At 37.0% G+C, this 25,217-nt stretch overlaps 4 protein-coding genes and 1 long non-coding RNA gene across 6 annotated transcripts; 2 read left to right on the top strand and 3 right to left on the bottom strand.

The window, feature by feature from the left end:
• Positions 1-112: 112 nt before the first annotated feature.
• On the bottom strand, positions 113-5,001 carry LOC103439621 (P-loop NTPase domain-containing protein LPA1 homolog 1-like). 2 transcript variants are annotated; one of them, XR_011582912.1, is made up of 16 exons: positions 4,670-4,948; positions 4,484-4,567; positions 4,295-4,368; positions 4,156-4,189; positions 4,008-4,066; positions 3,770-3,884; positions 3,608-3,645; positions 3,334-3,431; positions 3,150-3,205; positions 2,203-2,473; positions 1,940-2,055; positions 1,466-1,522; positions 1,225-1,318; positions 1,056-1,130; positions 816-906; positions 113-599 (listed from the first exon to the last, which is right to left on the bottom strand). XR_011582912.1 is itself a non-coding variant. In XM_008378186.4 (16 exons), exons 1-15 carry the CDS (start codon positions 4,883-4,885, stop codon positions 844-846), a joined length of 1,422 nt encoding a protein of 473 aa, XP_008376408.1. In that variant the 5' UTR covers positions 4,886-5,001; the 3' UTR covers positions 113-599; positions 816-843. The 2 variants fall into 2 exon arrangements, 1 of the variants encoding a protein (XP_008376408.1); XM_008378186.4 differs by having other exon boundaries at positions 1,253-1,318; positions 4,670-5,001.
• A 603-nt stretch (positions 5,002-5,604) lies between these two features.
• LOC103439622 (F-box protein At5g07670-like) lies at positions 5,605-7,955 on the bottom strand. The gene is made up of 2 exons (XM_008378187.4): positions 6,455-7,955; positions 5,605-6,134 (listed from the first exon to the last, which is right to left on the bottom strand). The coding sequence occupies exons 1-2, from the start codon at positions 7,675-7,677 to the stop codon at positions 5,810-5,812; spliced, it is 1,548 nt and encodes a 515-aa protein (XP_008376409.1). The 5' UTR covers positions 7,678-7,955; the 3' UTR covers positions 5,605-5,809.
• Positions 7,956-8,915: 960 nt separating this feature from the next.
• LOC103439624 (structural maintenance of chromosomes protein 6B-like) lies at positions 8,916-19,161 on the bottom strand. Its single transcript, XM_008378188.4, has 28 exons — positions 18,685-19,161; positions 18,406-18,511; positions 17,844-17,977; positions 17,063-17,118; positions 16,685-16,771; positions 16,288-16,608; positions 15,966-16,085; positions 15,283-15,417; positions 14,446-14,522; positions 14,279-14,354; positions 14,042-14,116; positions 13,752-13,856; positions 13,335-13,504; positions 13,145-13,247; positions 12,920-13,032; positions 12,422-12,626; positions 12,093-12,218; positions 11,876-11,990; positions 11,702-11,787; positions 11,496-11,591; positions 10,849-10,985; positions 10,652-10,754; positions 10,089-10,168; positions 9,927-10,005; positions 9,779-9,836; positions 9,540-9,637; positions 9,327-9,421; positions 8,916-9,166 (listed from the first exon to the last, which is right to left on the bottom strand). Exons 1-28 carry the CDS (start codon positions 18,824-18,826, stop codon positions 9,109-9,111), a joined length of 3,156 nt encoding a protein of 1,051 aa, XP_008376410.3. The 5' UTR covers positions 18,827-19,161; the 3' UTR covers positions 8,916-9,108.
• Positions 19,162-21,460: 2,299 nt separating this feature from the next.
• Positions 21,461-22,275, top strand: LOC108173759 (uncharacterized). The gene is made up of 2 exons (XR_001790463.3): positions 21,461-21,700; positions 22,054-22,275. It is a non-coding gene; the product is annotated as an uncharacterized lncRNA (long non-coding RNA).
• A 1,541-nt stretch (positions 22,276-23,816) lies between these two features.
• LOC103440077 (zinc finger protein ZAT9-like) lies at positions 23,817-24,956 on the top strand. The gene has a single exon (XM_008378759.4). The coding sequence runs from the start codon at positions 23,872-23,874 to the stop codon at positions 24,823-24,825; it is 954 nt and encodes a 317-aa protein (XP_008376981.1). The 5' UTR covers positions 23,817-23,871; the 3' UTR covers positions 24,826-24,956.
• Positions 24,957-25,217: the final 261 nt, after the last annotated feature.

Genomic DNA, 25,217 nt, shown 5'->3' with positions numbered 1-25,217 from the left:
ACATACCATATCATGTGGTATAAATACGAGGTGACCTTTAGCATTCCTTTGAATACATCATGCCACGTCACGCGGTATCAAAATGTGCTATAAATATATGGTAACCCTAGCATTACTCGATGGACAATTTATTGCGTCTCTTTGTTGATATATACACAGAAAAGGCGAAGAAGATGCACATATAACTGTCGCTGTCCAAAGGTCGATCGTCGAAAAAGTGGTTAAGAACATCATGTTAAATACAGTATCCCTTAAGTTATACATACGAACACTACTAAGACAACAACTTAATGACTGATTTTACATACGTACAATACGAAGACAACAACTTATCCGAAACTTGGTATCTCGTATCGAAAAATTGAATTTTGGTGAAGTCTTGGATGCATTAAAGAGGCTGCATTTGGTTGAAATCTGGCGTCTCGTATCAAAGAACAAGTAATGCAAGTAGAAATTTGCTCTGCAAGCTGCTGCTGCTGCAAAGGTGCTTATAAGTATTTGTTCTCCGTTTTGTTTCCCGACATTTGATCTTTATCGGCTGATCTTTATCGTCCAGCCGATCACTGTTTCATAACCGTTACTGGTTCTTTTCCCCAGCTCTACGTGAACCACAAAACAGATACCAAGGAATGAATTTTAGCTCAAGGGAATGAATGTAAAGCTGGTCATGAGCATAATATTTTTCGTGTTTGTTTTACCTTCCCCTTTTCATTTGAACTTACCATGTAATTATTTTGTTTAAAAAATACTTAATCCATGTACCATACGGATATAGAGAGAAAAATAGATCAAAACAATGGAAGTCCAAATCATACCAGCCTTCAGCTAACATCGGAATGCAGTCTAACTTTCCGCAGGCCGCCTACTATTTCCATTGGACACTGATGAAATACCATGCTCTATACACTGTATAAAGAAACAAGGAACCAGTTAATGTATCTTTCTCATATTCATTTGGGGCCACCAGTTAGGCATTAAACATCCAAAATTTCCAGGTTTCAGCAGCATTAAAGAGGCCAGGGCAGCACAAATTTAAAAGAGTTCACCATAAGTACCTCAAGAAGATACCCATGCAGCCAATCCAGTGTTTGCGGAAATGTGGTTGATGATATATTGACGACTGTCAATCCCTGTTTGAATCAAGGATGATAGAATAAGACAACCAATAATAAACAATCGGCCAAATCAAAGATTAAAGGAGTTACAACACATGAAAGAACTTACCTGCGAATTGAATACAACAACAACTTACCTGCGAATTGAATGAACAAAGATAATCCTGGATGGTCTTTAAGTTGCGTATTAGCTTATCTTTATCCTGGAAATGATAAATACGAAGGTTTGAGGGGATTTTTCCAACTTATAAGCTATCTTGAAAAAAAGTGAAAAATGAAAATCCGATTGGAAACTCTTCATTTAACAAACATTTAAGCATTCTTCATGGATAACAAAAAATATTTGATACCTGGATTATAGATTTATCACTAAATGTACGAGTCGAGATCACCTCTTCTAGTAATGCCTGCAATGAGAAGTACAGGTACACAAATTACAAAACAAGGGAAAGATTCAGAGAAGAACAGAAACAACGAAAAACTCACATCACCAACATGAAAACTCAAGAAATTCTTTACCAAGAGCCAAGAATAAAAGCATGAGAATCTGTATTCATTTTTCTACGAGAACTATACGTTTTCTAAATGATACCAATTCAGGATTTAGAGGCCTATGATTAAGAGAGGAGAGCGGGGACGGCACTAATAAATATGTATGCACAAAAACAGCAGTCACAACTACTTCTGGGCATAAATGCCGAGTTAATTGTGAAAGAAAACCAAAACCAATCAAGGCCAACTGTACTCACACAGAAAACAAGGACAGTGGGAAAAAGAGTTTGTACTAAAATAAACTATATAAGTGAAAGAGAATGTGACCGCACCTTATGATCAAACTCAGCCATCTTCAAAACTAGAGGTATAATAATTGGTTCGGTACCAGACTTCTCTTTCTTAACAGAAGTACGTTTACTCAACTCTGGATCAGTAACACTTTCACCTGGATCGCACAAAAGTAGTCAGAGAACTGACATCTTAAATGTTCAAGTCTGCCCTGTGCCTTCTGATTAATTATGTTTCTGACCAAAATTAAGTGTGTTGGAACAGAACATAAACAATCTGAGAATTATCCACAGTGGGGATCAACCTTTTTCCTCAGAAACATTTCCGGCTAGGTCAATAGCTTCCAGGTGGTCCAAGACTTTGTCCACCTTGTTAGTTGGTGTCCCTTCTTCGCAGCTGACATGTGCAGCACTGTTGAAAACTTCAGAAGAACTTCCGCTTATAATTGGAGAACTGTTTTCCATCTGTGTTTTGGTACCATCTACTGCAACTGGGTCTGCCTCCTGAGTTTTCTCTTGTGCTTGTGTTTTATTATCATCTTCCATTAAATAAATGCTTGGATCCAAATGTATTCCCTGCCATTATCATCAAACAAATGAAATCATCCAAACTAAGTGAACAGAAGCATGCTAATGCTTATGACATTGTCATCGATAAATTGTTCATCCAAATAATTCACATATACGACCTTAAAAAAAGTCCCTTTTTATTTTTCTGCATTAAAAAACTCAATAGTCCATGCAGTGCCGTGGTAAGCATTCTCTCTCTCTCTCTCTCTCCCTCCAGGAAACTAGAAAGTCACATCCGTAAAATGTATTGCAGCGAACATCATGGATTTTTTAACATAAGCACGAACTTAGCACCCAAACTGGAACATCTTGAGGAAAGATTCTTAAGCCATACGATATAACACACACACCCAATCCTTTGTTAAAAGTAGTCAATATAAAATTACCAACCTAAGCAAATAGAGCAATAAAAGTTCATCTGTTTGGTTCTCACTTCAAGACAAGGTTCAGGTACATAACCAGATAATTGAGACTTGAGCAGAATCTCCAGAAAACTAAGCACGGAGGGAACAAAAATATTGTAGTGAATCTATATGAGCTTTTTCAAGCTTAATATTTGAAACAGCTCCTTTCCATAATAAAAAAGAAATGAAAAGGAACAGATAGAAAGAGGAAAAACTTTGAAAGGACAAAAGTTTGTCACAATGTGATTGACATCCACAGATTTCATAAATAAACACACCTCTATTATTATTGGCTTTCCATCTTTCATAGCTTTCTTCAAATCACCAGCCAATCCTGATAAACACATGTTTCAGAACTTTGATCAATATACTAGCCAAAAAGAGATTTCTGATTTCTCAAGGTTATAAATTCAAAAGTAGTCATCTGACACATCTCAGCAGATGGATTAATAAAGATATTACCTTTACGGACAATCCTGCATTCCCTACAAAATTCAGTAATTAACTCCTCGGAGGAGCTGAAGTCTCGTTCCCATACAGGAGTAGATGTCAATGGTGCACTGAATTGGATAAAAGGAGAGAATAAGCATTCCAATATTGTTCATCAAAACAAAGGACTTCAACACACGCAACACTAACTAATCAGCTTAACATAGGACACACTAGTCTTTTGCAAACTATGTTTTAGTGCACATTCAAATGAAAAACAAAGGAAATGTATGAAATTGGGACATACTCTGTTGACGTGCGCAACAATTCATATACCATATCTGTCTGTAACAATTACACAGGAAAAATAAATGTCAAAGACATCTCTATGCACCTTGAAAACAGTAGGGAGAGGGAGGGAGGGAGAGAGAGAGAGAGAGAGAGCATGACAGATGACAAATATTAGAACCTGCAAGACATTAGGCAAATTTAGTCTTTGTGCAAGTTGGGTAGCAATGGTCGACTTTCCAACACAGGCAGTTCCACATACAAGAATAACCAATGGTACTCGTTGATGGTGAAATCTGTACAAATTTGTCTCAACAAAGAAAAAAACTGGTATTACCATAGAATTCAGTAAAATTTTACCATCTTTTGTTTATTCGGTTTCAAGGCACTTCCTAAGAGTATATAGATTTTAGACTGACCTGGTCATCATCTTGTACCGATTTATGTACTCTTCCCCATAACCCCTTCGTTCCATAAGCTACAAATACAGAATGAACCCAAATCAGCATCTAGAAAGTTTGCAAAGTGCACTACTTATCCAACTACTACACAAGCATATGACATTACCTTAAACAAATTCACTTCCAAATCGGACTGCGAACTGCAACGCATCAGGTGAACCCAAAAGCGAAACCATTTATACAAATCCAAACAACAACAAGAAAAATCAGAATAACAAAAAAGAATCAATGTGGAGACAGCATACACATCTAGCAGGCTGTTGTCAATCAGCAGCTTCTTGAGCTCCAGCGCGATTTTAATCGCTACATAATTCGGGATCTGCAAATCACCAGACCAAAAATTCACACTAAATAACATGATCAAATCATTACAATTTACCAAAACAAACGAACAGTTGAATCAAAATACTGAATTGGGTCGACGAAATCGATACCTTAGTGACAGTCAACATTCGACTGAGCAAAAATCTGGAAAGAACATAGTAGTGATCTGCATTATCACCCAGCCAGACCTTCACCTGATGAGCAAAACAGAAATGATATTCGATTTCTGATTCATTTTCTTGGGACCCAAACAGAAAATCGAGAGAAAAAATCGAAAAAAATGGAAAATGAAGAACCTTGACAAAGTCGTATTTGGAGGAAGTGTTGCGGGACGAGAATCTGATGGAAGTCGAAGAGACGCCACTACTTCTGTGGTTGTTGTCGTCGTCCAAATCCAAGTCGTCTACGCCGATGTTAACGTTGTCGTCGTCGATGTCGTTGATGTTGGGGCTTGAGACGGCGACTGCTTTGCCTTTGTTGTTCATCGTCTGTGTGTCCGGGTGGAATCCCATTGTTGCTGCAGAGGGTGAGATCTTTCAGTGCGCCGGGACATGGCGTGTCACGCCACGTCACATTTTATTATATAAAATTAGAAGAAGTGTTAAAGCCCTCCATGAGGGATAGGTTCGAACTTTGTCGCTAGTTAATTTAATATATAATCTAACAAAATTTATTATTTAGTAAAAAAACAAAAAATATTTGTTAGTGTCTTTTTTTATTAAATAATGATACATATGGTGTTTCATTTGTGTTCTGCACATATTAAAAAAAGACAACTTTTCCAAGTGTCAACAGCTATGTCAAAAATGTTGTACGTATTGGTAATGGTAAGGAGATCAAATTTTTAAACCAAATGGTGTGGTTATTGATGATTGAATTATTAATTGAATGTTGATTAACGTACTTATTTCTTATTAGTGACATATCATTTAATTTACGGAGCATTACCCTATGCATACAATGCTCTTCTATAGTTTGACCAAAAAAAAATTACTGCTCTTTTTTCCTTTTCTTTTCTCTAACCTCTATGTTTCTGCCACGTTATTCTTGTCGATGATAGAAGAAAAAAAAAAGTTATATGACACTAATACATTGTTACTGTGACGTTTCGATTCAATGAGAAAAACATGTAAATTTTTGTTACATGTCCCTATTTTATTTGCAATGTCCTATGGATGGATAAAAGTTACCCTAAATTTAACGGAGCAACTGACAAAATTACCATCAAGAATGAAGAAGTAAAACATTTGTACCATAAAATTAAGGTTATGGAGAAAAGGGTTTGCCCAACATTCACTAGGGGAGAGGTGGGTTGGGCAAACTGTAATATAATTGTACAATCTGGGCTGTTTCCTCATTGTGGAAGATTAAAACTAACAACAATCTTCCTCTGTATCCTCGTACATTCTTCATACAAGAGATCATTGATGATCATCTCATCTGTGGATAAATTCAAGGAGCGGATTCTGATCATCGAACAGCATCTTCAAATCGCGCGTCTTCCTGAAAAATCTACTGCCTTTCTTTCCTATGGTGGTTCCATTAATTCTCGATGGGAGAAGAGATTTGGTATCCGGCCTCCATTGCAGCTCTTTGAGAGTAGAAAACAAGGTTGAGAGTGCAGGAGATATCTCCTTGTCCTTTAAGTTCTTGCACGATGCAACTCGAAGACATTCGAGCCCCTTCCAGGCAAGAATTACAGACTCCAGACCCTCTGTTGTTAGCACTGAGCATCCCTCTAGTGATAGCAATTTCACTCTCCTGCGACAACACCAAACACCCATAAAATTCCCAAGTAGAATTCAGTGACCAAAAATCTTAGCAACTCAACCAGTAAAAGCTGTGAACTTTCGACAATTCAAGCAAATCGAAGTATCTACAGTTCATTACAATTGCAATATAACAAATCCAACAGTACATCGTCAATAATCTTCGAAAAGTTTGTGGCTTTTGTTCTAGCAAACCTACTCGTAACGTTAAGAGCATTCGTAGATTGATACCAGATAACTAATCGGCGTATAACGTGCCAACATAAATCTCAGGCAACGGAAGGCATAACATAGAGAAAAGAACCAATGTACCTGCAAGTGCTTGCTAGCCTGAACATATCATTCTCCAATCCCCAACAGTTCTTAAAAACAATCTCCTTCGCAGGTCTACACACCATAAACAAAGCTCTCACAATCTTCTTGTCCCTCAGCTGACATTTCTCCAAATGCAACCTTTCCAGAGCCGGACAAGCACTCAAGTACTCGTCTGGCACTGGAACAGTTTCAATCCTCTTACACGACTGAAACCTCAAAGTCTTCAAATTTTCGCAATAGGGAAGCGCGGCCAGCCAGCCACCATCCATCCTGTGATCACAGAAAGTCAGCTCCTCCAACATTTGGCAACACTGCCCAATTGCCTTAATCCCATCATAGCTTCCCTCACATCCCCAAAGCTCAAGCTTTACCAGTCTAGTACATCCTTGAGCTAAAATCGTCAACCCAATATCCGAAACCACTGAACTGTAAAGTACATCCACATTTGCAACCAGCTTCAGCACCTGCAAATTCTCACACGCCGCAATCCCACGCAGCACATTGTCACTGCACTTGTGCAGTTCCAGTTCTTGCAATGTGGGGCACTCCTCCGCCACACTCAGCAGGCCCAATTCACTAGCGCCAATCACCACAAGCTTCCGCAAGTTGGGGCATCCACTCGCCAGCCCATCAAGCCCCCTGTCAACAACTTCAGCTGGAAGCAAATTCGATTCCAAAACTCGCTGATTCGGCGAAAACCCGGAGCCGGTGTGCACCGATAACATCCTACAACTCAACGAAATGCCCGAATTTTGGTCCGGAATCAACGACCCAGATAGAAGATCCACCTGATTCAGGTTGGGGAACCGCGAAATTAACCGACCCGATTGGAGAAAGTTCCAGTCCAAGATCTTGATTGACCGTACAAGGCGGCCGTGGAGGTTGAGCCACCGCTTGCAGACGACGGAGCTAGGCTTCCGCTGCGATTCCGGGAGCTTGGCGAGGATCTTGAGGAGGATTTCGTCGGACAATACGGAAGTCCGGTCAATGTTTGCCCAATTGGGGATCAGGGTTCTGTGGGTGGACTTCGGATTGGGCGAGGCCAGCTGCATAGCGAATATCATGTTCTTGAGAGGGGTGGTGTTCTTGAGCCAGATGTCTGACCACCTCGCCGTCCGCCGCTTCGATGGCGGTAAAGGGCTGGTCTTTGGGTTTGGTTTCTCGCACCGCAACGACATCGTTTCATGGTCGTCTTCTTCTGCTGTTTCTCTGTATCCCATTTTTGTCTTTCTTCTTGTTTCAGCTCTCTCTCTCTAGATTTTCTCAGTATTCTATCAACCGCTAGATTTTCTCTCTCTAAACTTCTTGCGAGTTTTGAATGAAAGGGCTGGGTGTGCGGCGCTTTTTGTTTTCACACATCCAAACAAATTACAAAGCCATTTCATTTGGTGATGTGATTAGACCAGAAACACAACAAACAATGTCCACTCATCAAATATGATCGTTAGATAGCCGTTATAATTCAAATTTCTTTTCAGATGCAGGACCCAGAAAAAGGGAGAAAAAACAAACGATAATGATTGACTTTCTACTCTTCTTTTTATCGTTTGATATTTTTCGCATACTAATATTTGGTAAAATTGTAATCTGTGTCTGCTTGTTTAGAGGTGGTCTCTTGTGAACGACAAAAACGATATATGAATTCATTTGAAAATATTTTTAAAATAATTTAAAATGTTTTTGATAAAAAAAAATATTTTTTGGTTTCTAAAATAATTGAAAGAGTTTTTAGTAAATCACTTTTAAGTGAAAAAAAATGTTTTTTAGAAAAAGCACAAGTTATATGCTTTTGCATAAAACACGTCAAATGTTTTTTCATAATTCACTTGCATTTTACTAGGAACTGATTCCAAAAGCATTTTCACAAAAAACACGCTTCCATAAAAAGCAATTGTCAAACACACCATATGGGCTTGTTTGGAATTGCTTTTAAAATGACTAAAAACGTTTTTGGTGAAAATGTTTTTGGAACCAATCCTTAACACTTATAGTTTTTCCTGAAAGAAGCATATAACTGATGTTTCTTGCAAAAAAACACTTAAAAAATATTTTAGTTAGAAACGCTTTTAATCATTTCAAAAAGACATCCAAACAAGTCTTATATTTCTGATATGCTCGAAACGCGGTTATGACTAATCTTGATAACGTAGCTTTCTTATAAGAAGAACTTTAACGAAAAACTCCCGATACAGTTCATTTTAACGAAAAACCATATTTTTACACTAAAAAATCAATCCTATTCACTTTACCATTTATTTTGTCATTTTGTTAAAATTCAAAAATTTTAAACCATTTTCATTACTTTTCCTTTTTTATAAGTGCACCATAAGCTCCGTTGTACTAATCTTATTGTTTATTAAAAAAATGAACGGTAGATTATATTTTTAACGCACAAGACGATTTAATTTGGTTAAAACTTGCCTGGGAATAAAAATGCAGAAAAATGAGCGAATAAAAATGTCCCAAAAGTGTTGAAAATATGTATAAAAAAAACCCATGGGTATAATTAATTACAATCATTCCATATAATCTCCCACTCAGTTAATTAAGATAATAAAGGTCAGTTGATAAATACATATCTACCATCATCTAATCAAGCATTACCGGGTAATTATTATGACTAAATAATTAAAACTAGACAGGGAAACAATTCAAGAGCGAGGAGCTGCCATTTGCTGCTTCTTTATCCTCTCCCCGTTCTTCACCATACTGCATCGAAAGAACCGGATTCAGAGAATCATGTCATGATCAAGCGCAATGTTTGGATTTGGTCAAGGAAAAAAAGGATTTGCAGACTGATATCCACGGAAAGAAAATTCAATTGCAAAACGTCTGAAACTCGAGATCATAATCTTTCTTACGGCATTACCTGATATCGTGAGGGGTGATGAGTATCCATTGGGATCCTTGCACCAATGCAAAATCGACAAGAGTGTCTAGGCTGATTTTCCGGCTTACGGCATCCTGGAGATCAAATGAATTCCAGAAACATAGTTGATGAAATCATTCTTTCACGCTTAACAAAACATAAAGTATGAACACAATCGTCATTCCTGGCGTAAAGGGAATACTTAAACCATACCATGAAAACATCAAACTCGTCCATTGCTCTAAACGGGGCTTCCGTCATTTCATGAAGAGACAATGTAAAGCACAATGTTGAAAAGGAGCGCTCTCCACCTGATTAACAATCAAATTAACATAAACGTTATTTCTTTTTAGGTACTTATATTACAGACTGCAAACAATGAAATCGTTGAGCTAAGATTTCACGAAAACAGAAATAAATGGACAACCAGTCAGAGTATTTAAGAAGGAAACCTGAAAGCCCTCTAGTGTCGCGAACAGTGCTGCTTGATGCATCCTGGGGCATCTTTACCTGAGCAAAGGAGTACATGGCATCAAGTTTTGGAAGGAAAAATAGGATTAGCAAAAGAAATACCAAGCCGTCCAGAAATACCAAGCTTACCTCAATAGCAAGGGTCCTCTCCCTGTCATCTATCTTAATTTTCCCACTCATCCCTTTCCTTCCCAGATGGGTATTAAAACTAAGAACAGAATAAAAATTAGAAGGTACCTAGAATTGAAAAAGTAAAGCGGTGTGATTTGTTATTGAGAAGAGACAACATACTGCCATGTCAACTGGCGCTTTAAAAGATTTGCGTTTCTTTCAAACTTGCTACGTCGCAAATTTAGGGCTTTCTGGCATGCCTGCAATTAAATGATTGGACAAGGAAAAATACATCAATTCGACTCTGAGCAGCAAGATTCATCCATTTGGGGACCGCGCTCCACAGAAGATATAGAATAGACGGTTATCAGACCATATCGAATACAGGGAACAAAGGGCACATCTTAGACATATAAACTACCATAAAACATCGTTTCTCCAAAATCACTGCTGTGCAGTAACATTTCATGGGCAATGCCTAATTAAGAAGGCAACTTTAAGCAAGGGATAACCCAGGCCATATGCCTTCAATAATCCACATCCACAAACTCCACATGCTCACAGGTATTAATTGAGTACATAGTTTCAATCAAAATCAAAGAAATTATTTCTCCACATAGAAGTTTACAAAGCATATGCAATTTCTGTAGAAGGCAGAGATAGAAAGCAAAACTGGAGGCTATATAATTATCCAAAATTTGCAGTTAGAGCACCAAGATAGCATTACACATGCAGGACCTTACATGTAACTTTTCTCGGTAAGCTCTGTACTTTTTCTGTCTTTCTAATATCTTACGTTCTTTTTTCTTATATGACAATCGAAGGTCATCAATGGATTCAGTGAATCTGCAACAGATCAAATAAGAAAAAAGATCTTATTTACAAGCTTTAGTTTGGAATTGTTGTCCAACAGAAGCAATAAAGAGAATAATTTACATACCTCTGGCTCTCTCGCTCAAGCCTCTGATTCAGCCTGGTTAATAGGGCACTGAGCTGTTCCGGGGTGCTACCATCCCAATCACCCATAGCTATAATTTCACTCTCAGGACAAAGGATAGAAGCCTTTCTACAATTCTCCTGCAGTTCAGCCAGTGGATAACTTCAGCAACTAGTTGATACTACTTGTTTGGATGTGTTTTTAGAATGACTGAAAACACTTTTGATGAAAGTGCGTTTTGAAACCAATCCTTAGTAAAACTGTAAGTGAATCATGGAAAAGAACTTGAAGTGCTTCCTACAAGAAGCACATAACCGGCACTTCTTGCAGAAAGCATTTTCAGTCATTTTAAAAGCACTTTCCGAATGAGGCCTAAAACAATATCTTTCGTACACAAATATTCAAATTCTCAAGAACAATTCAGAGACACAAGTACAGACATCAACCCTAAAATAAAGGGCAGAGAAAATTGAATTCCAATGTACGCTATATTATCTTTGCACAATCACATACCTGGAAATTTACAAATTAATAAAAAATAAAACAAAAGCAGGAGTGTCAAAGGTACACACAAAATCAGCAAAGTACATGAAGCTGTTGCTTGCCAGGAATTAAGACATAATGAAACCATAGGCTGTAGATGATAATACCTCACGATGATGCTCAAGCTGCTGAAATTCTTTTTCTGCTTCTTGGATATCGCGAAGTACCTTGTTCCTCATTACACCTTCATAATGAGCTTTCTCCTGAGATAACGTTGAATTGTTAGATTTACAGAAAGAGAACAACAAGAGTTACAAGGCATTGAAAAAACACGTATATGTGTGCGTGTAAGTTTAAGGAAAGCAGAGGAGACATCTTCTGCAGAAGCCAGATTTTCTTCAGTCTCCATCAGTTCTCTCTCTGCTTTCTCAAAGGCATCAATATCTCCTTTTGCTGACTCTATTGGTTTATTGAACACAAAGAAAAAGTAAGATGGGAAGAACGTGTATGGAACCAAATACTTAATACTTAAAATGAGTTACCATACCACATAGTTTCTCATATGATACTTTAAGATCATGGGTCTTTGCTTCAGCTTCATCAGTTCTCTCTCGAAACTTTTGCAGCAACATTTTCTTTTCTTGAATCTCCTCTTGCATTTTCTGATAATCAACAGTTGATAAAGCTCATCAAAATAAGAAAACTTTATCTTAAAAGATACACATAATGGAGTAAATCAAAACATAAAGTATCATGCAACAGACTGAGATTTCTTGGTGAAGCTCATCAACAGTTGATGCAGGTGATGTACTAGCTTCGGCAGCATACGCACTGTCTTGAAGCGCTATTCTCTTAGATGCCAAATCACGGTCCGCATGCGCACGCCTCCTCTACACAAAGGAAAGAACCAAAGTATGATTAGCAAACAGCGTGAATGAAATATTTAGACCACTAATCAATAGCAATGAATTAGACGAGGAGATCTTAAGTTTAGTGTCACATTTCAAACTAAAATACAATAGGACAACTATATTAATTTTGCATTCAAAAGCATAGGCTCATAATCAAAGAAGAGAAGGTAAACAAATATAACCTTCACATTTCGGAGCTTCTCTTGAAGATCCTGAAGGTTTTGCTCTGCATTTCTTTTTCTCCTCATGCACTGCTTATCTTCTTCTTCTACACTTTTCGCTTGCCTTTCAAGATCACTAATTTGATCATCGTAAGAACTACAAAGACGACCAGTTCTAACTCTCTTATTGGGAGGGAGTACTGTCTGGACAGAGCCACGAGAAAACCTAGAAATAAGACAGAAATATGAGCTTATTTGTAAACCAAAACTGCGTCTGAACCCGATGAATGTGGTAGAAGATTGAGAGACAATAATCAGTTTCCAAACTCGCCATCAACAGTATAGAACCTTGCTCAGTAAAAATCAAATTTTATGAGGAATAGAAAATTATACTAGAAGGTTAGACAAAACTTCAGTACATAGATTTATGACATTAAAAGCAAAACAAACTTTCCAATCCAGATGTAAATGTGAAAATTGAAGAATATGTAACAGGAATCAGATCTATCTTTTGCTTACATCCTACTACCATCTAAAGTGACAACCTCCTTTAAATTTGAGATCCTCTGGTCAAAAGCAACTGTTTTTCCCACGTCATAATCTCGTACAAGAACTTGCCTTTCAATATCTCCCTGGAAGAGATTAGTTCAGAAAATAATAAAGTAAATGTCATGTCTAGCAAGATCAACACGTAACATAATATACCATAAATCATGGTATGAGCAAAAGAAGCCTGTAACTTACCCTATCTACCAAAACATTTAGAACAGTATGATTTTCAGAATGAACACGGGAAAGAGTAGTTGGGTGCTCTGTTTGTGGAAGCATGTGAGGAGGTATATGCAACCTAGTCCAGAAAAAAAGAGGGGAATTATGCAATCACAGAAAGAAAACATGCACTGTATGAGACAGCAAACTGAGAATTAATATCTACCTTGGTAATGAAAAGTCATATATGATAATCTGAACGTTGTTGTACTTCGCTTCTTTTGCACATGCTCTCAGAAGAAGAGAGTCTTTATGATTCGTTACAATGAAAGCATTGAGCAACCTTCCAATGGCATGTTCAACAGCAGGGCCCCAGACATCTCCATTATTCAAAGTCTGCAGAAACAACCATAAAGATGCATCACTTAGCATGTAGTTGCAAGCGGCAGTAAAAAAAGAATCTTGCTAGAAAGAACAAGTAAATTGAAGAGTAAAGTAACACTAAGTATTAACTGTGTAAGTTCAGTAGAAATTATGAAGTGCATCACAGAAAAAACAATTCTTATTCAAAACATTTAATTTGGTATGGTGAAATACAGAAGTCCAAATTATGTAGAATGTAATACAGTTGTTCCACACTTACCAGGTGGGCACCAATTGGACCAATAGGAGGACTTGTGAATCTTTGATGATGTCTCTCAATCGATTGTAGGAGGTATATCACCTGCTGTCCACCAAATGCTGTCACCTGTATAACAATAACATTTTTCCTACTGAGCATTACAGTTATTTCAAGTAAAATGCCAGCACGTGAACTATTGCATATGCATTTTAGAAGGGATGGGTACAAATGGACTTCGTTTGAAATATCCCACATAGAAAAGACTAGTGATTTCACATGCTTCTAAGACCACAATATAGAGAGAGCCTCACCTTGTTGGTTTGGTTTTGACGAAGCTCACGAATAACACTTGAGATCTCTCGGCGATTCTTGTCAATATTTTGAATCTGAAAGATCAACATGTCATAATATATACATTCAAGAATCACAGCTATCTAAGTTTGACAAACAAATTATGCATTTTCAAGTTATGAAATTAACTACACAAAATGTGCAAAAATTTGCGATAAACAATTTCAAGTTATTAAATCAAGCCAAACATTTCATACCATTTGATTTATCTCTCTGATTTCATTATTTATCTGTTGTATGCATTCTGATAAGGCACTCTCCTCTTCCTTCAACCTGAAAATATCATTAGATGCAACTGGGATTTGGTTAAATCTTCCTTGACTGCAACGCAAAACATAAATTGACAAAATTTATGACTTTCAACCTGGTAAGCATTGATTCAACAGTAGAAACCTCATTTTGGAGTTCTTTCAGCTTTTCCTCTATTGCAGATTCTTCTGCCTGCAACAATATCAAATTAGTGGTGTAAAAGCTGATATTTTAAAGATGCTTAAGAAGATTAACCCATCCATTTGCATGTAATCTAATTAGGCACAAAATCAATTTTTGTATTCCCTGGCTATTTTTCATTATAAATCCTTTATTGGAATTAAGCAAAGGAAGAATACATTTCTGATTTGAGATATTACAACCAAGAGTTAATATTTTGTTTTCATTATAACTAAAGATATTAAATTTGATGATGGAATGTTGACTTTGAGTATAAAGCCAAAGTTGTATACAACTTTCAATACTTCAAGAAACTGTGAGCCAGAATTTGCAATTACAGGTTAACAAATTTATGGGATCTTTTAACCACCAAGGTATCACCCAAACTTTTTTTTTCAGTATTCCTTAGAACCCCAGGCCCTTTTCTCTATAATTGCAACTATTAAAAACCAGGTAATCCTAACTTCAGCAGCTCAGCCTCACATATTACAAGGGCAAGTTCGAAGCCTGTACTATTTCAGTAGCCACTAATAACCCCTACTATTTCCATGGCCTATTGATTGAACTAATCACCTGAAACCATATTGAACCACTACTTGAGATTTTCATGCAAACCATCTAATCTTTACATCAACAAAAGCATCCCTTCAATGAGAATAGTATTCACAGTAAGTTCTGTGAAGGAAAAACAAAATGAAGAAGGAACAAACTAGCATGCTCTCAAAGAAGTAATGCTGATATATGGTTGTACACAACAGGAAACAGAAAAAACCTGTGTATGTTTGGCATGTTGCTCCTGTGTATCCTCAATCTGTTGCTGAAGAGACCTAACAGCATTCATCAACTTCTGGATATGGTTAGCTTTGCGGCTATATTCTTCTCCAATCCCAATCTTCTCTTTCGTGGCCTAAAAAAGGATTTGGCACCCATTATCTTGAAAGGATGTAACATTTTCATGACCATACAAGAACTAATTAACAGATGACCATACAAGAACTAATTAACAGAGATACAAAGAAAAAGGAATTCAACAGCTAATTACCAAATAGGCAAGCATATTCAGAAAGGTAACACATACTTAGCAATTTCAACGTTACAATTTTTTCAGAATTCAATTGTAAATAAAAATGAAGTATGTATCACTAAACAGCAGTTTCTTTTGAGATGACTTGCTGGTGAAAAAAACATTTGCAGAAGTTACTTGCATTCTTTTTTATTTTTTTATTTTAGGATAAAGAAACTGAGGAAGGGGAAGTCAAATGATAAACACACACCCTTTTTAGCCTCTCTCGCACCCCTGTTTAATCATGTCCATTGTTTCATTTGATTAATTCAATCCAATGGCTACAAATAAGAGGGTGTATGTGAGAAGCTTAAGAGTGTGAAAATCACCTCCCAAGAAAATATGTATCCTTCACTCAGGATACTTCTAAAAAGAACAAGCTTTCAACGTACCAATGTTAGTGTCTGCTGTAATTCGTCCTTCATTCTCCTAATTTCTGATGTCTTTGCCATCATCTGATCAATTTCAGATTTCTTCAAGGTGAAGCATTCTCTCAGTTTCACCACTTGACCCTGTAAAATAGATATATTTTTTATCAGAACCCTGTACAATAGATAAAACAAACACAACTATTTTTCCTTCAAGAATCTCTTCTGTTTGTATTCTCTGGATTCTTTTCAAAGCTGAAGACTTACTTCCACTTAATATTTCTTAAGAAATCGGAAAGACAACAGTCGATGAGGAAAATATAGAAAGATATCTCTGTCAACTCACTATTTTTTCATCAATTTTAGCTTGACATCGAGGCACACGATCTTTCAGCTTGACAATTCTCAAATTCTGTTCCTGGAGTTGCTTGTCCACATCATATACCCATGACCAAGCAAGCTTCTTTTTTAACTGTTTTGCTTTTTGAGATATTTCTTCAACATGCTCCATGCTTTTAATCTTTTCTTGCAACTCATTAAGTTCCCTTTCAATAGGTCTTATTGAGCCCTCTAATTCATCAACAACAACACCTGCCTTCTCCAACTGTTTTTCAATGTTTTGCAAAAGATCTTCAACTTGCTGAAGAAGTGTGGCCTTGTAAAAGAACTGAACAATCATGTGTCAGTACAGCACAACCATTGAACTCTGTTCTTCTCAGATAACACGCAACATAAATAATCACCTTGAATTTATCTTTGTCATTCCCAGAATGCAAAAACTCTCTGCTTTTGTCTTGACTCATGACAACACAAGGATTCTCCACATCAATCTGCAGTGTAAAACATTGAATCATGAATATCCTTTGCAGGAGTCTAACTTTGATGAAGGTAAGTGTTGAAATGCACATGACATGATACAAACCTCTAACAATTAAACATTACTAAATGCGGTCAAATATAAATTATCACTCAATTTAAACATATCATCTTCATGAAACAACAAAATAGCAGTGAACAATCTTGTTAGTCTTAGTCTACCATGCTAACTTAATGCAAACAGATAATTTCTAAAAAATAATTGATGCAAAGCAGATTAAGCTGGTACTAGGAAAAACACTCACATTAAAATGTTCTACTAGCTCTCGAAGATCCTCTTTTCGAGCAGCAACCCTTCTTCCTGCCAAACTCCTCAGATGGAGAACATGGTCAAATGAAAACTACAACGTCATGAATCAATGATCTGGCACTATAGTACAGCAGAAAAGATTATGAAGGGAAAAAATCATATCAATATTATTAGAAAAGAAAAACATAATGAACAACAGTTCCATCTCACAGGTCTTTCATTATTTCAATGATATAAGGATGGAAAACAAAATTGAAGCAAAAGATTGATACATGTCAGAAGAAGTTTTCCTAAAATATTTTTTTTTTTTTTTTTGGAGAAGAAACGGTTTTCCTATAACAAGTTTACAAATGTTTAGTAAAAGAAAGATGGATAAAGAAAAATGTAACAACCATGTTTTGTAAAGATTTTTAATACATAGGCAACCTTGTGGTGCATGCCAACCTTTAACATGGGACAAAAGAATGAAACTGCCATAAGGACAAATATGCCAACCAACAATATTTCTAGCTGATTCACCAAAAACAAGTACAAACAAGATGTGAAAGTATATTAATATCAGTTTAAAAGTTTAAAGTCAATAGTTTAATCAACGTTTTATGTAGGTAGAAATACAAACAAGCAATACTGTAAGAAAATTATTCACTCGATACCTCAAAGTCAATACCATAAAATTTGAATCAACTCTATATACTCCGTGTTTACGTAACTACGTTCCTGACTCATCAGAGAGAGCAAAACAAAATTACATAAGCAAAGGAATTTAAAGTTTAAACCTTGTTTATCCTTCAAAACAGTGGCGCTTGTGGTTCCAGAAATCCTGCGCTCTACCGTTATGATGTCCCCATATATTTCAGGCTTAAAAGCATCCTCCCCTTGATTTTTGAGTTCCACTTGGACAACAGCATTACTGCAATATAACACAGCACATAAAAATGTGAGACACCAAAAAGCAGTTTAAGAACAGATACTTAAAAACAGGAGAAGTCAAAACCACTTAAGGCGTTCCATCATGCATTAGGATTTGGAAGTGAAACTCAACCACCAGAAAATTTTACGGTGAAATTTTCTTAAGAGAAAGAAGAAAGCTTTTGAAAGTCCCAGGTGTTTAATCTTTGGATTTTCACTTGAAATCAAATGTAGACCACGACCCTCTATCTGTTACTATTCACATGAGTTGGAACCAAATGTGGAACAACCCTCTACGCAAACAGTTCTTTTCTATAACATATCACTTTCAAAATTCAATGATTTGCCATACCGTGCACACACAAACCAAAACATGCCACACATACCTAAGAAAAAAGGAAAACTGGAAAAAGGGCAGAAGGCACGAACCTGCAACCAGTTTTTATGAAATCCTTCAATGTCGACGCCCTTTGAGTGCCTTTAGCTCGAGACCCAAAGGCCACACACAGAGCTGTCAGTATTGCACTTTTACCACCTACAGAAACACAAACAATCAACTCATATATACACAATTTCAAACCCCCAATTTACCAAAAAAATCATAAATTCGATCAATTTCACATACAATTCATAAACCCAATTCAAACAGACGCATTTATAGAGAGAGAGTAGACAGAGGTAGAGAGAGAGAGAGAGAGGAGGGCTTACTTCCATTTTGGCCGGTGATGAAATTGACCCAGTCGCCGAGCTCAATCTGCAAGCTACTGTGGCACATGAAGTTCTCCAATCTGACTCTCTGGACGATGCCGGACCCGGAACGCTGGCGGAGGCCGGAGATAGGGTCACCCATGGCTGCGTCGGAGTGCGATGGCGTTCTCGCGAAGGTCGGAGACAAAACCCTAGGAGACTAGATTGACGGAGTATTTCGGGAAGGTAGAGAGGGTGGGACTTGATTGATGGGACTCTGGAGGATTTAGGCGGGAAGAGAGAAGTAGGGCGTGGGAGTGACGCGTTCTTTTTCCCTCAAAGAGGAGAAATTTGACGGGCTTTGACGTTCTAGGGGAAGTTGGAAGTGGAGTCCGGGGTTTTTTTTTTTTTTTTTTTTGGGTTCGTAAATAAGATACTTTTAAGTTCAATTCTCGTCATAAACATGAAAATGTACTTAAGAGTGCACAATTTGATCACATTTATTTGTTAGTTCAGACAACATTAAATATAGGATTGTAATCCCAGCTAAAACAGTCTCTCCTAAGAAAACATAACAAACGAAGCTTTGGAGTGCCCACCAACAACTAATCAAAGAGTTTAGGACTTTGTAGTATTCTCTGACATGTAAAAAACATCCGAGCACATTACAATTTTCGCAATAGCCTAAAACATTCTATATAATCCCCCACATGATCAAGCATTACCAGCTTCTGGCATTGCTTTGTTTATCTGACGTTTTCGAGGAATTGTTGCAGTAAGTCCGAAAATCGGAACATAATCTTTCGTAAAACATTACCTGATATCGTGAGGGCTGATAAGTATCCATTGGGGATCCATGTTCCAACCCAAAATCGACAAGAGTGTCTAAGCTGATTTTTCACTTAAAATTGTTGCAAACGATTAGCTTTGGCGCAATGGGAAGGTTGCTCCTTTTTGACCAAAATATCACAAGTTCATGTTGTGGGAACAACTTATTTGTAAAATAAGGGTAAGGTTGTGTACAATAGACGTTATTCCCCCGGCCATCACAAAACAAGGAGCTTTATTAACTTAATGTCGCCCTTTTAAATTGTGGCAGATACACTAAAACTCTTGATAAGTTCCTATTCTCATATGAGAACATATTAATGAAACAAGAGACGTACATATCTTTTTTCAAGAAAAAACTCTACGTAAACGTCTTTTAAAATTTTGTTTATTATAAATATTGTTCCAAATCATGAGTTAACACGGATACACATTATACCTATACTAAAACCCCAACGACGTTGTACTGTTCACGGACAGTGCGCGGACCAAAATGCCCCTCAATTCCTTTGTTAAGCCACTTTTTTGCCATCTTTTCTACAGTAAAATGACTTCCTTGCCCTCCTAGGCCATTCTTCTGTCATCGTGTTTAAAGCAACTGATGGCAGGCAAAAAATATATTAAAAAATGTGAATTAAATCCGGCCACATGTTGTGTGGCAGGACAAACTATAAAAATTTATAAAAAAAATTAGAGCAGGGAAAGAAAATGATTAAAAATGGTGAGGCCGGTTTGGTGCTCTTCTACACCACGTGTCCACCATCCGTGATCGTGAAGCCTTTCCTTTTTTGGAAAGTTTAACGAAAAACTCACAGTACTGTTCACTTTAACAAAAAAATCACATTTTTACATTAAAAAGTCAAACTTGATAATATTCACTTTACCTTTATTTTGTCCTTATCATTAAAACTCAAAGTTTTCAAGGTCTTTTCATAAGTTTTTTTTTTCTTTTAACCTGTTCTTGGTTTTTTAAACCCACACACATGATATGTGGTACAGAAAAAGATAAACAAATGATAAAAAAATCGGTTGTAGGACGAAAAACTGATTAAAAAATATCAGATATTCAACCCGACCACAGGATTGTGGCACAAAAAGGATAAAAAATGATATTCTATTCTATATATACTAAAGCTCAGCAGATGGGTACTGTTCATTAACCGTGCCCATCCGGTTTTACCCCTCTTTCATTTTTGTTTGCAGCCTGTTGCTCCCGTTTGAAAGGTGCTTTTTGGTGTTTTTGGTTGAGCTTTGGCCACGTTGCGTTTTGTAGGAAAGATACTGGAAGAGCATTACACATTTACTTCCACTTCCAGCATCTTCCACTTTTTCATTTCCTTTTCTTTTCTTCTCTCTGTTTTTCCATCTCTCTTTGCGTTTCTCTGTGTGTGACTCGCTGTTTTTATCACGATCCGATCGTTTAGAAGGGTGGTTGATCTGTTTTTTCCCGTTGTTTTCCGCAGAGGAATCACAACGATTTGGGTGCGTTGGTTGTTGTGTGCCGTTATTCTGTGCTTGGTTGGTAAGAAATTTTTTTAATTGATTGTTGTAAAATTCGATTCCTACTAAGTGTTTTTTTTATTTTTTCCTATTTTGCGTGTGGATCTTTTATTTGATTTTGTTTTTGGTTGCAGGAAACGTTTATCTTCCAACTTTAGGGTTTTGTTGTGGGGGTTTGCAAACCCTTTATGGGCTAGGTATATAATTTATCTTTGCACTGTGCTTTTAATTAGATCTTGGAATTCACATTTTCGTTTTTTTTTTCTTGGGTTTTCTTGGTTTCCTAAGAAAATTGGGGTTGTTTGGCTTATATTATATTGCACGAATTTGAGCTGAATTTTACTAGGTTTGTATTTGTTTTTGGAATCGGTCTCCAACAATCTTCGTGATCTTCACGTTTTTTCTTTTTAAAGTAAAATTTTATGTTCTTCTTTTCTTGATGGATATGCTTTTGTTTGTAGGTTGATCATGTTGTTTCATTTTGTGAAACAGTGTAGCCTTTGTCAATCAAATGCTTTGTTGAAACATCCAATAAGAAGAATAAAATAACTATGATAAGAAGCAACCTAATTTCAGAAATTTTATGTTATTCAGTTTTTAAATTATAATCTTCTAAAAACCTTTTGTAGATTGCAGAGCCATTGGAGAGAGGACTTGCTGAGGACATTGAAAATGTATATAAGCTACAGTGTTCGTTTCTGCATTGCAGGTTGAGTATAATTTCCTAGATTTGATTTATGCCTTCAATCATGTTAAGTCGGTTAAATGTACTATTTGGTTTTTGGGGTTGAATAATGCTATCTGAATCTTGGGTTTAAAATTTTTGTAGCCTTGAGTTGAACTTGATCCAGAGCTAATGCAAATGGATTTTATTATTCCTATATATAAATGAATGATGGCTGTTGAAATTTTTTTCATTTATTGATATCGTAGTTTGCCATCATCTGTCCGATTCCTTCATGTAAAAGTATTACTGCTAATTAATTACAACTGTATTAACATTTTGTTTCAGTTGTAACTTTTTTTTTTTCCTCCGGATGATCCAAATTGTTTTATTTGCAGTGAACGCTTAAAGGAAAATGTGCTCTTATGAGATATTCCATGTTCAAGTAATTATACAAATGAAGCACTGGGATGACTGTCAATGAGGAATACTTGACTAGCTATTTTTGTATATCAATGACAAGGCATTTGACAATGTCTTTTCTGTAAGTCATATAAACTTAGACAACTTTGTAAAAATATTTGCTCCATTTTCTACATGTTTATCTTAGTCTTTGGTTATTTATATGTTAAAAATATAGTCTATAATTATATTTTCGCTCCTGCAACAACGTGCGGGTAAAATTTACTAGTTTACACTAATGGGTAAATCCCAACATGACTCGTTATCATATACGAGGCTTTATTTGCACCGCACCTGGACCCGAATTAGGGTCCAACTTGCTTAGCAAAACACACTTTTCGAGTCACGCGGCCCCATATCGTACCAAGACAGCCCTACCCAACTCCTGTCGTGATTCAGTCCAACTTAAACTCCACCTCGTAATTTAAGGAATCCAAATTAGCTTCCTTTCTCGAAGACTGTTTCCAATCCATGCAAACTAATCAGAGATTAAATCCAATTTACAGCCGTTGTTTTGCATAATTCTAGATTATCAAGATTCAGATTCCAACATTTATAGAATTATTTTACACAAATTACCGGTAATATTATATGTGCATGTAGGGTTGTGTGTTCTTTTAACACACAATTTTTTTTTTCTTTTCCTGTCAATGTAAAAAAATATGGTTTAAACTAGCCTAACTAGGTAAATAGTACCTCCCAAAGAAAAAATAAGTAGAAAATCGTGTTCACAAGTCTCTTAAACACAGTTATTGACGTGGAGTTATGCAGTTTACGTAGTACGTTAAAACTAACGCGGCGTACTGTGATCGATGTATAAAACTTGGAAGTGCTTAGAAATGTCGTTCATGTGTCACTTAAATTCAAGTATTGACGTGTAATTCTATAGTCTACGTGACACATTACAACTGACACGGCGTATTGTGATTATGTATAAAACTTGGCCATGCTTAAAAACGTTCACATAATAGTTAGTAATATGTAGCAAATGCCACTTTGTCGCAGTGGCAGAAAGTAACGATGCATATGCAATTTGGTGCGGGTTCGATCTCCACCAATCTCCTCCTCCAACAATTTAACCTACGAATACTATCGTTTGTAAAAGCTATTATTATAAGTATATCCTTCAAATTAGGAAAGTTGTTTTGTGTCATTTGATTTTATTTATAACTGATCACCAGTCACCTAAAGTCACATTTGGATAATTTTGAAACCTAAAGGTCACTTATAATCAAGATAAAACTTCATATTTCATCATTTATGAATAAAAGGCAAGTAATCCACATTGGGAGATTATTTGACCAGAAAATAAGCACTAAAATAAAGGCACATTCAACCCAAAAAGGAGCAAAAACATATGAAAATACAAACCACGTCCAGAAAAAAATGAACTTTTATTTTTCTTTTGAGAATGCATTTGAATTTACTACTTAATGCGTTCAGATTTACACCGATGCGAGTCGGATACTATCATAATTGCACCATATATACAAAGAAAAAAAACCGAAAACATATATAACAGGAGCGCTCAAGCACTAACCAAAAAATACAAAGTACCATGTCCCATATGGCCACGGCCTCCGAAGGACATATATTTCTGGTTTTGTTCCTTTTGCGTAAAGAAATGCTTGTCACCTACTCACCATATTAAGTGCCCTATTAAGTTTCACACTCTCCCCTCTCTCTCTCTCTCCCCACATCAAACGCACAGTTTTTAGAGAGAGAAAACAGAGATTTGGTGCTCTTCATCTTCCATGGAGAAGCAGAGAATCTGCAAGATCTGCAACAAGCGGTTCTCCAATGGAAAAGCGATGGGGGGTCACATGAGATCCCACCTCGCCAAGCTTCCTCTCCCTCCAAAGCCGCAGTCGCCGCCGCAGCAGCAGCATCAGCAACTCAGTGACTCGCCCGAGTCGTCGTCCCCTCCATTTTCGACTTCGAACAGGGCCATGCATTCTTCTCTGGATTCAGCCGTGGTCCACGATGGCGGAGACAGCGACAGCGAGTCCCACCCGCGAAACCCAACTCATAGAAGATCCAAGCGGCGCCGCAAAGTGATTGGGAAATCGTCGCTGACAATGCCGTTCGAGGCAGAGCAGGTGAGTTCTGTTACCGATGCTTTTTCAACTGAAGATGTGGCTATGTGTCTTATCATGCTCTCGATGGATAAATGGGAAAAAGTAAAAGTAAAAAATGGGGTGGATGAATCCGCGGATGAGGAGGAAGAGGATGAATCCGACGACCGAGGCGGTTTTGGTTTTCGGTCACATGCTCGGGTTCGGACTCGGGGGAAGTACAAGTGTGAGACTTGTGACAAAGTGTTTATATCTTATCAAGCGCTCGGAGGGCACAGAGCGAGTCACAAGAAAATCCTGAAAACCCAAGTGTTTGATGACTATGAAGAGGAAGAAGATGAAGATTTTGAGGAAGATGATGGGCAGAATGGTAATTTGGCGGTGGTGGAGAATCACAGGACATTTGAGTGCTCTGTTTGTTTCAAACAGTTCGATTCTGGTCAAGCACTTGGTGGGCACAAAAAAGTACACTACTACAACAATTTGACCACCAATGCCCCTACTAGGAATGTTAATTTGCCATCGTCTTCTACTAATTTTGTGGACAATTTGGTCATTGACCTCAATCTCCCTGCACCAGAGGAGGAAGAAGAGGAGGTTAGCCAGGTTGAATTCTCAACAGTTTCCGATTAATGCAGTAAAAAAACAGTGCTTTTGAACTACAAGTGCTTATTTGAAAGTTGAAATCTTTGATCATTGACAAGTTGGAGAGGTAAAAGTTAAAAAGTGTTCATCCTGTTGTTTTGTTTTCCAAACATGGTTTTCTTTCTGTGTATATACTGATGAACATGAACTAGAAATTTCTCATTTCTCTGTTGAGGATGTTATACAGTGGTTTTTTTTGGATATTTTAATGGAGTTTTTTTTTTTTTTTGAATATTTTAATAGTTTACACTTTGTACTGCATGGAACGAATTAAGGTAGCGATTTTGGCAGTATCAGTATATAGCTTCTTGTCATTAGAAGTTAAACTCGACTTTGGCTCTCTTAAGCTAAATTACGAGGGTCAAAATGGCTAAACTCGA

The sequence above is a fragment of the Malus domestica genome, chromosome 07 (assembly GCF_042453785.1).
Source record: "Malus domestica chromosome 07, GDT2T_hap1".
In the NCBI taxonomy this organism is placed as follows: domain Eukaryota; kingdom Viridiplantae; phylum Streptophyta; class Magnoliopsida; order Rosales; family Rosaceae; genus Malus; species Malus domestica.
This window is presented reverse-complemented; position numbering and strand designations above follow the sequence as displayed.

Excerpts from the sequence above, each read along its gene's own strand:
- LOC103439621 (XM_008378186.4), bottom strand. The coding sequence starts at position 4,885 with ATGGGATTCCACCCGGACACACAGACGATGAACAACAAAGGCAAAGCA. Across the intron at positions 3,432-3,607 it reads TTGTTGCGCACGTCAACAGA|TGCACCATTGACATCTACTC; the intron begins GTATGTCCCAAT and ends TATCCAATTCAG. Across the intron at positions 3,206-3,333 it reads ATGCAGGATTGTCCGTAAAG|GATTGGCTGGTGATTTGAAG; the intron begins GTAATATCTTTA and ends TGTGTTTATCAG.
- LOC103439622 (XM_008378187.4), bottom strand. The coding sequence starts at position 7,677 with ATGGGATACAGAGAAACAGCAGAAGAAGACGACCATGAAACGATGTCG. Across the intron at positions 6,135-6,454 it reads AGGCTAGCAAGCACTTGCAG|GAGAGTGAAATTGCTATCAC; the intron begins GTACATTGGTTC and ends GTGTTGTCGCAG.
- LOC103439624 (XM_008378188.4), bottom strand. The coding sequence starts at position 18,826 with ATGGGTGACCCTATCTCCGGCCTCCGCCAGCGTTCCGGGTCCGGCATC. Across the intron at positions 13,505-13,751 it reads GTCCAATTGGTGCCCACCTG|ACTTTGAATAATGGAGATGT; the intron begins GTAAGTGTGGAA and ends TTGTTTCTGCAG. Across the intron at positions 10,986-11,495 it reads AGCTTGAGCATCATCGTGAG|GAGAATTGTAGAAAGGCTTC; the intron begins GTATTATCATCT and ends GCTGAACTGCAG.
- LOC103440077 (XM_008378759.4), top strand. The coding sequence starts at position 23,872 with ATGGAGAAGCAGAGAATCTGCAAGATCTGCAACAAGCGGTTCTCCAAT.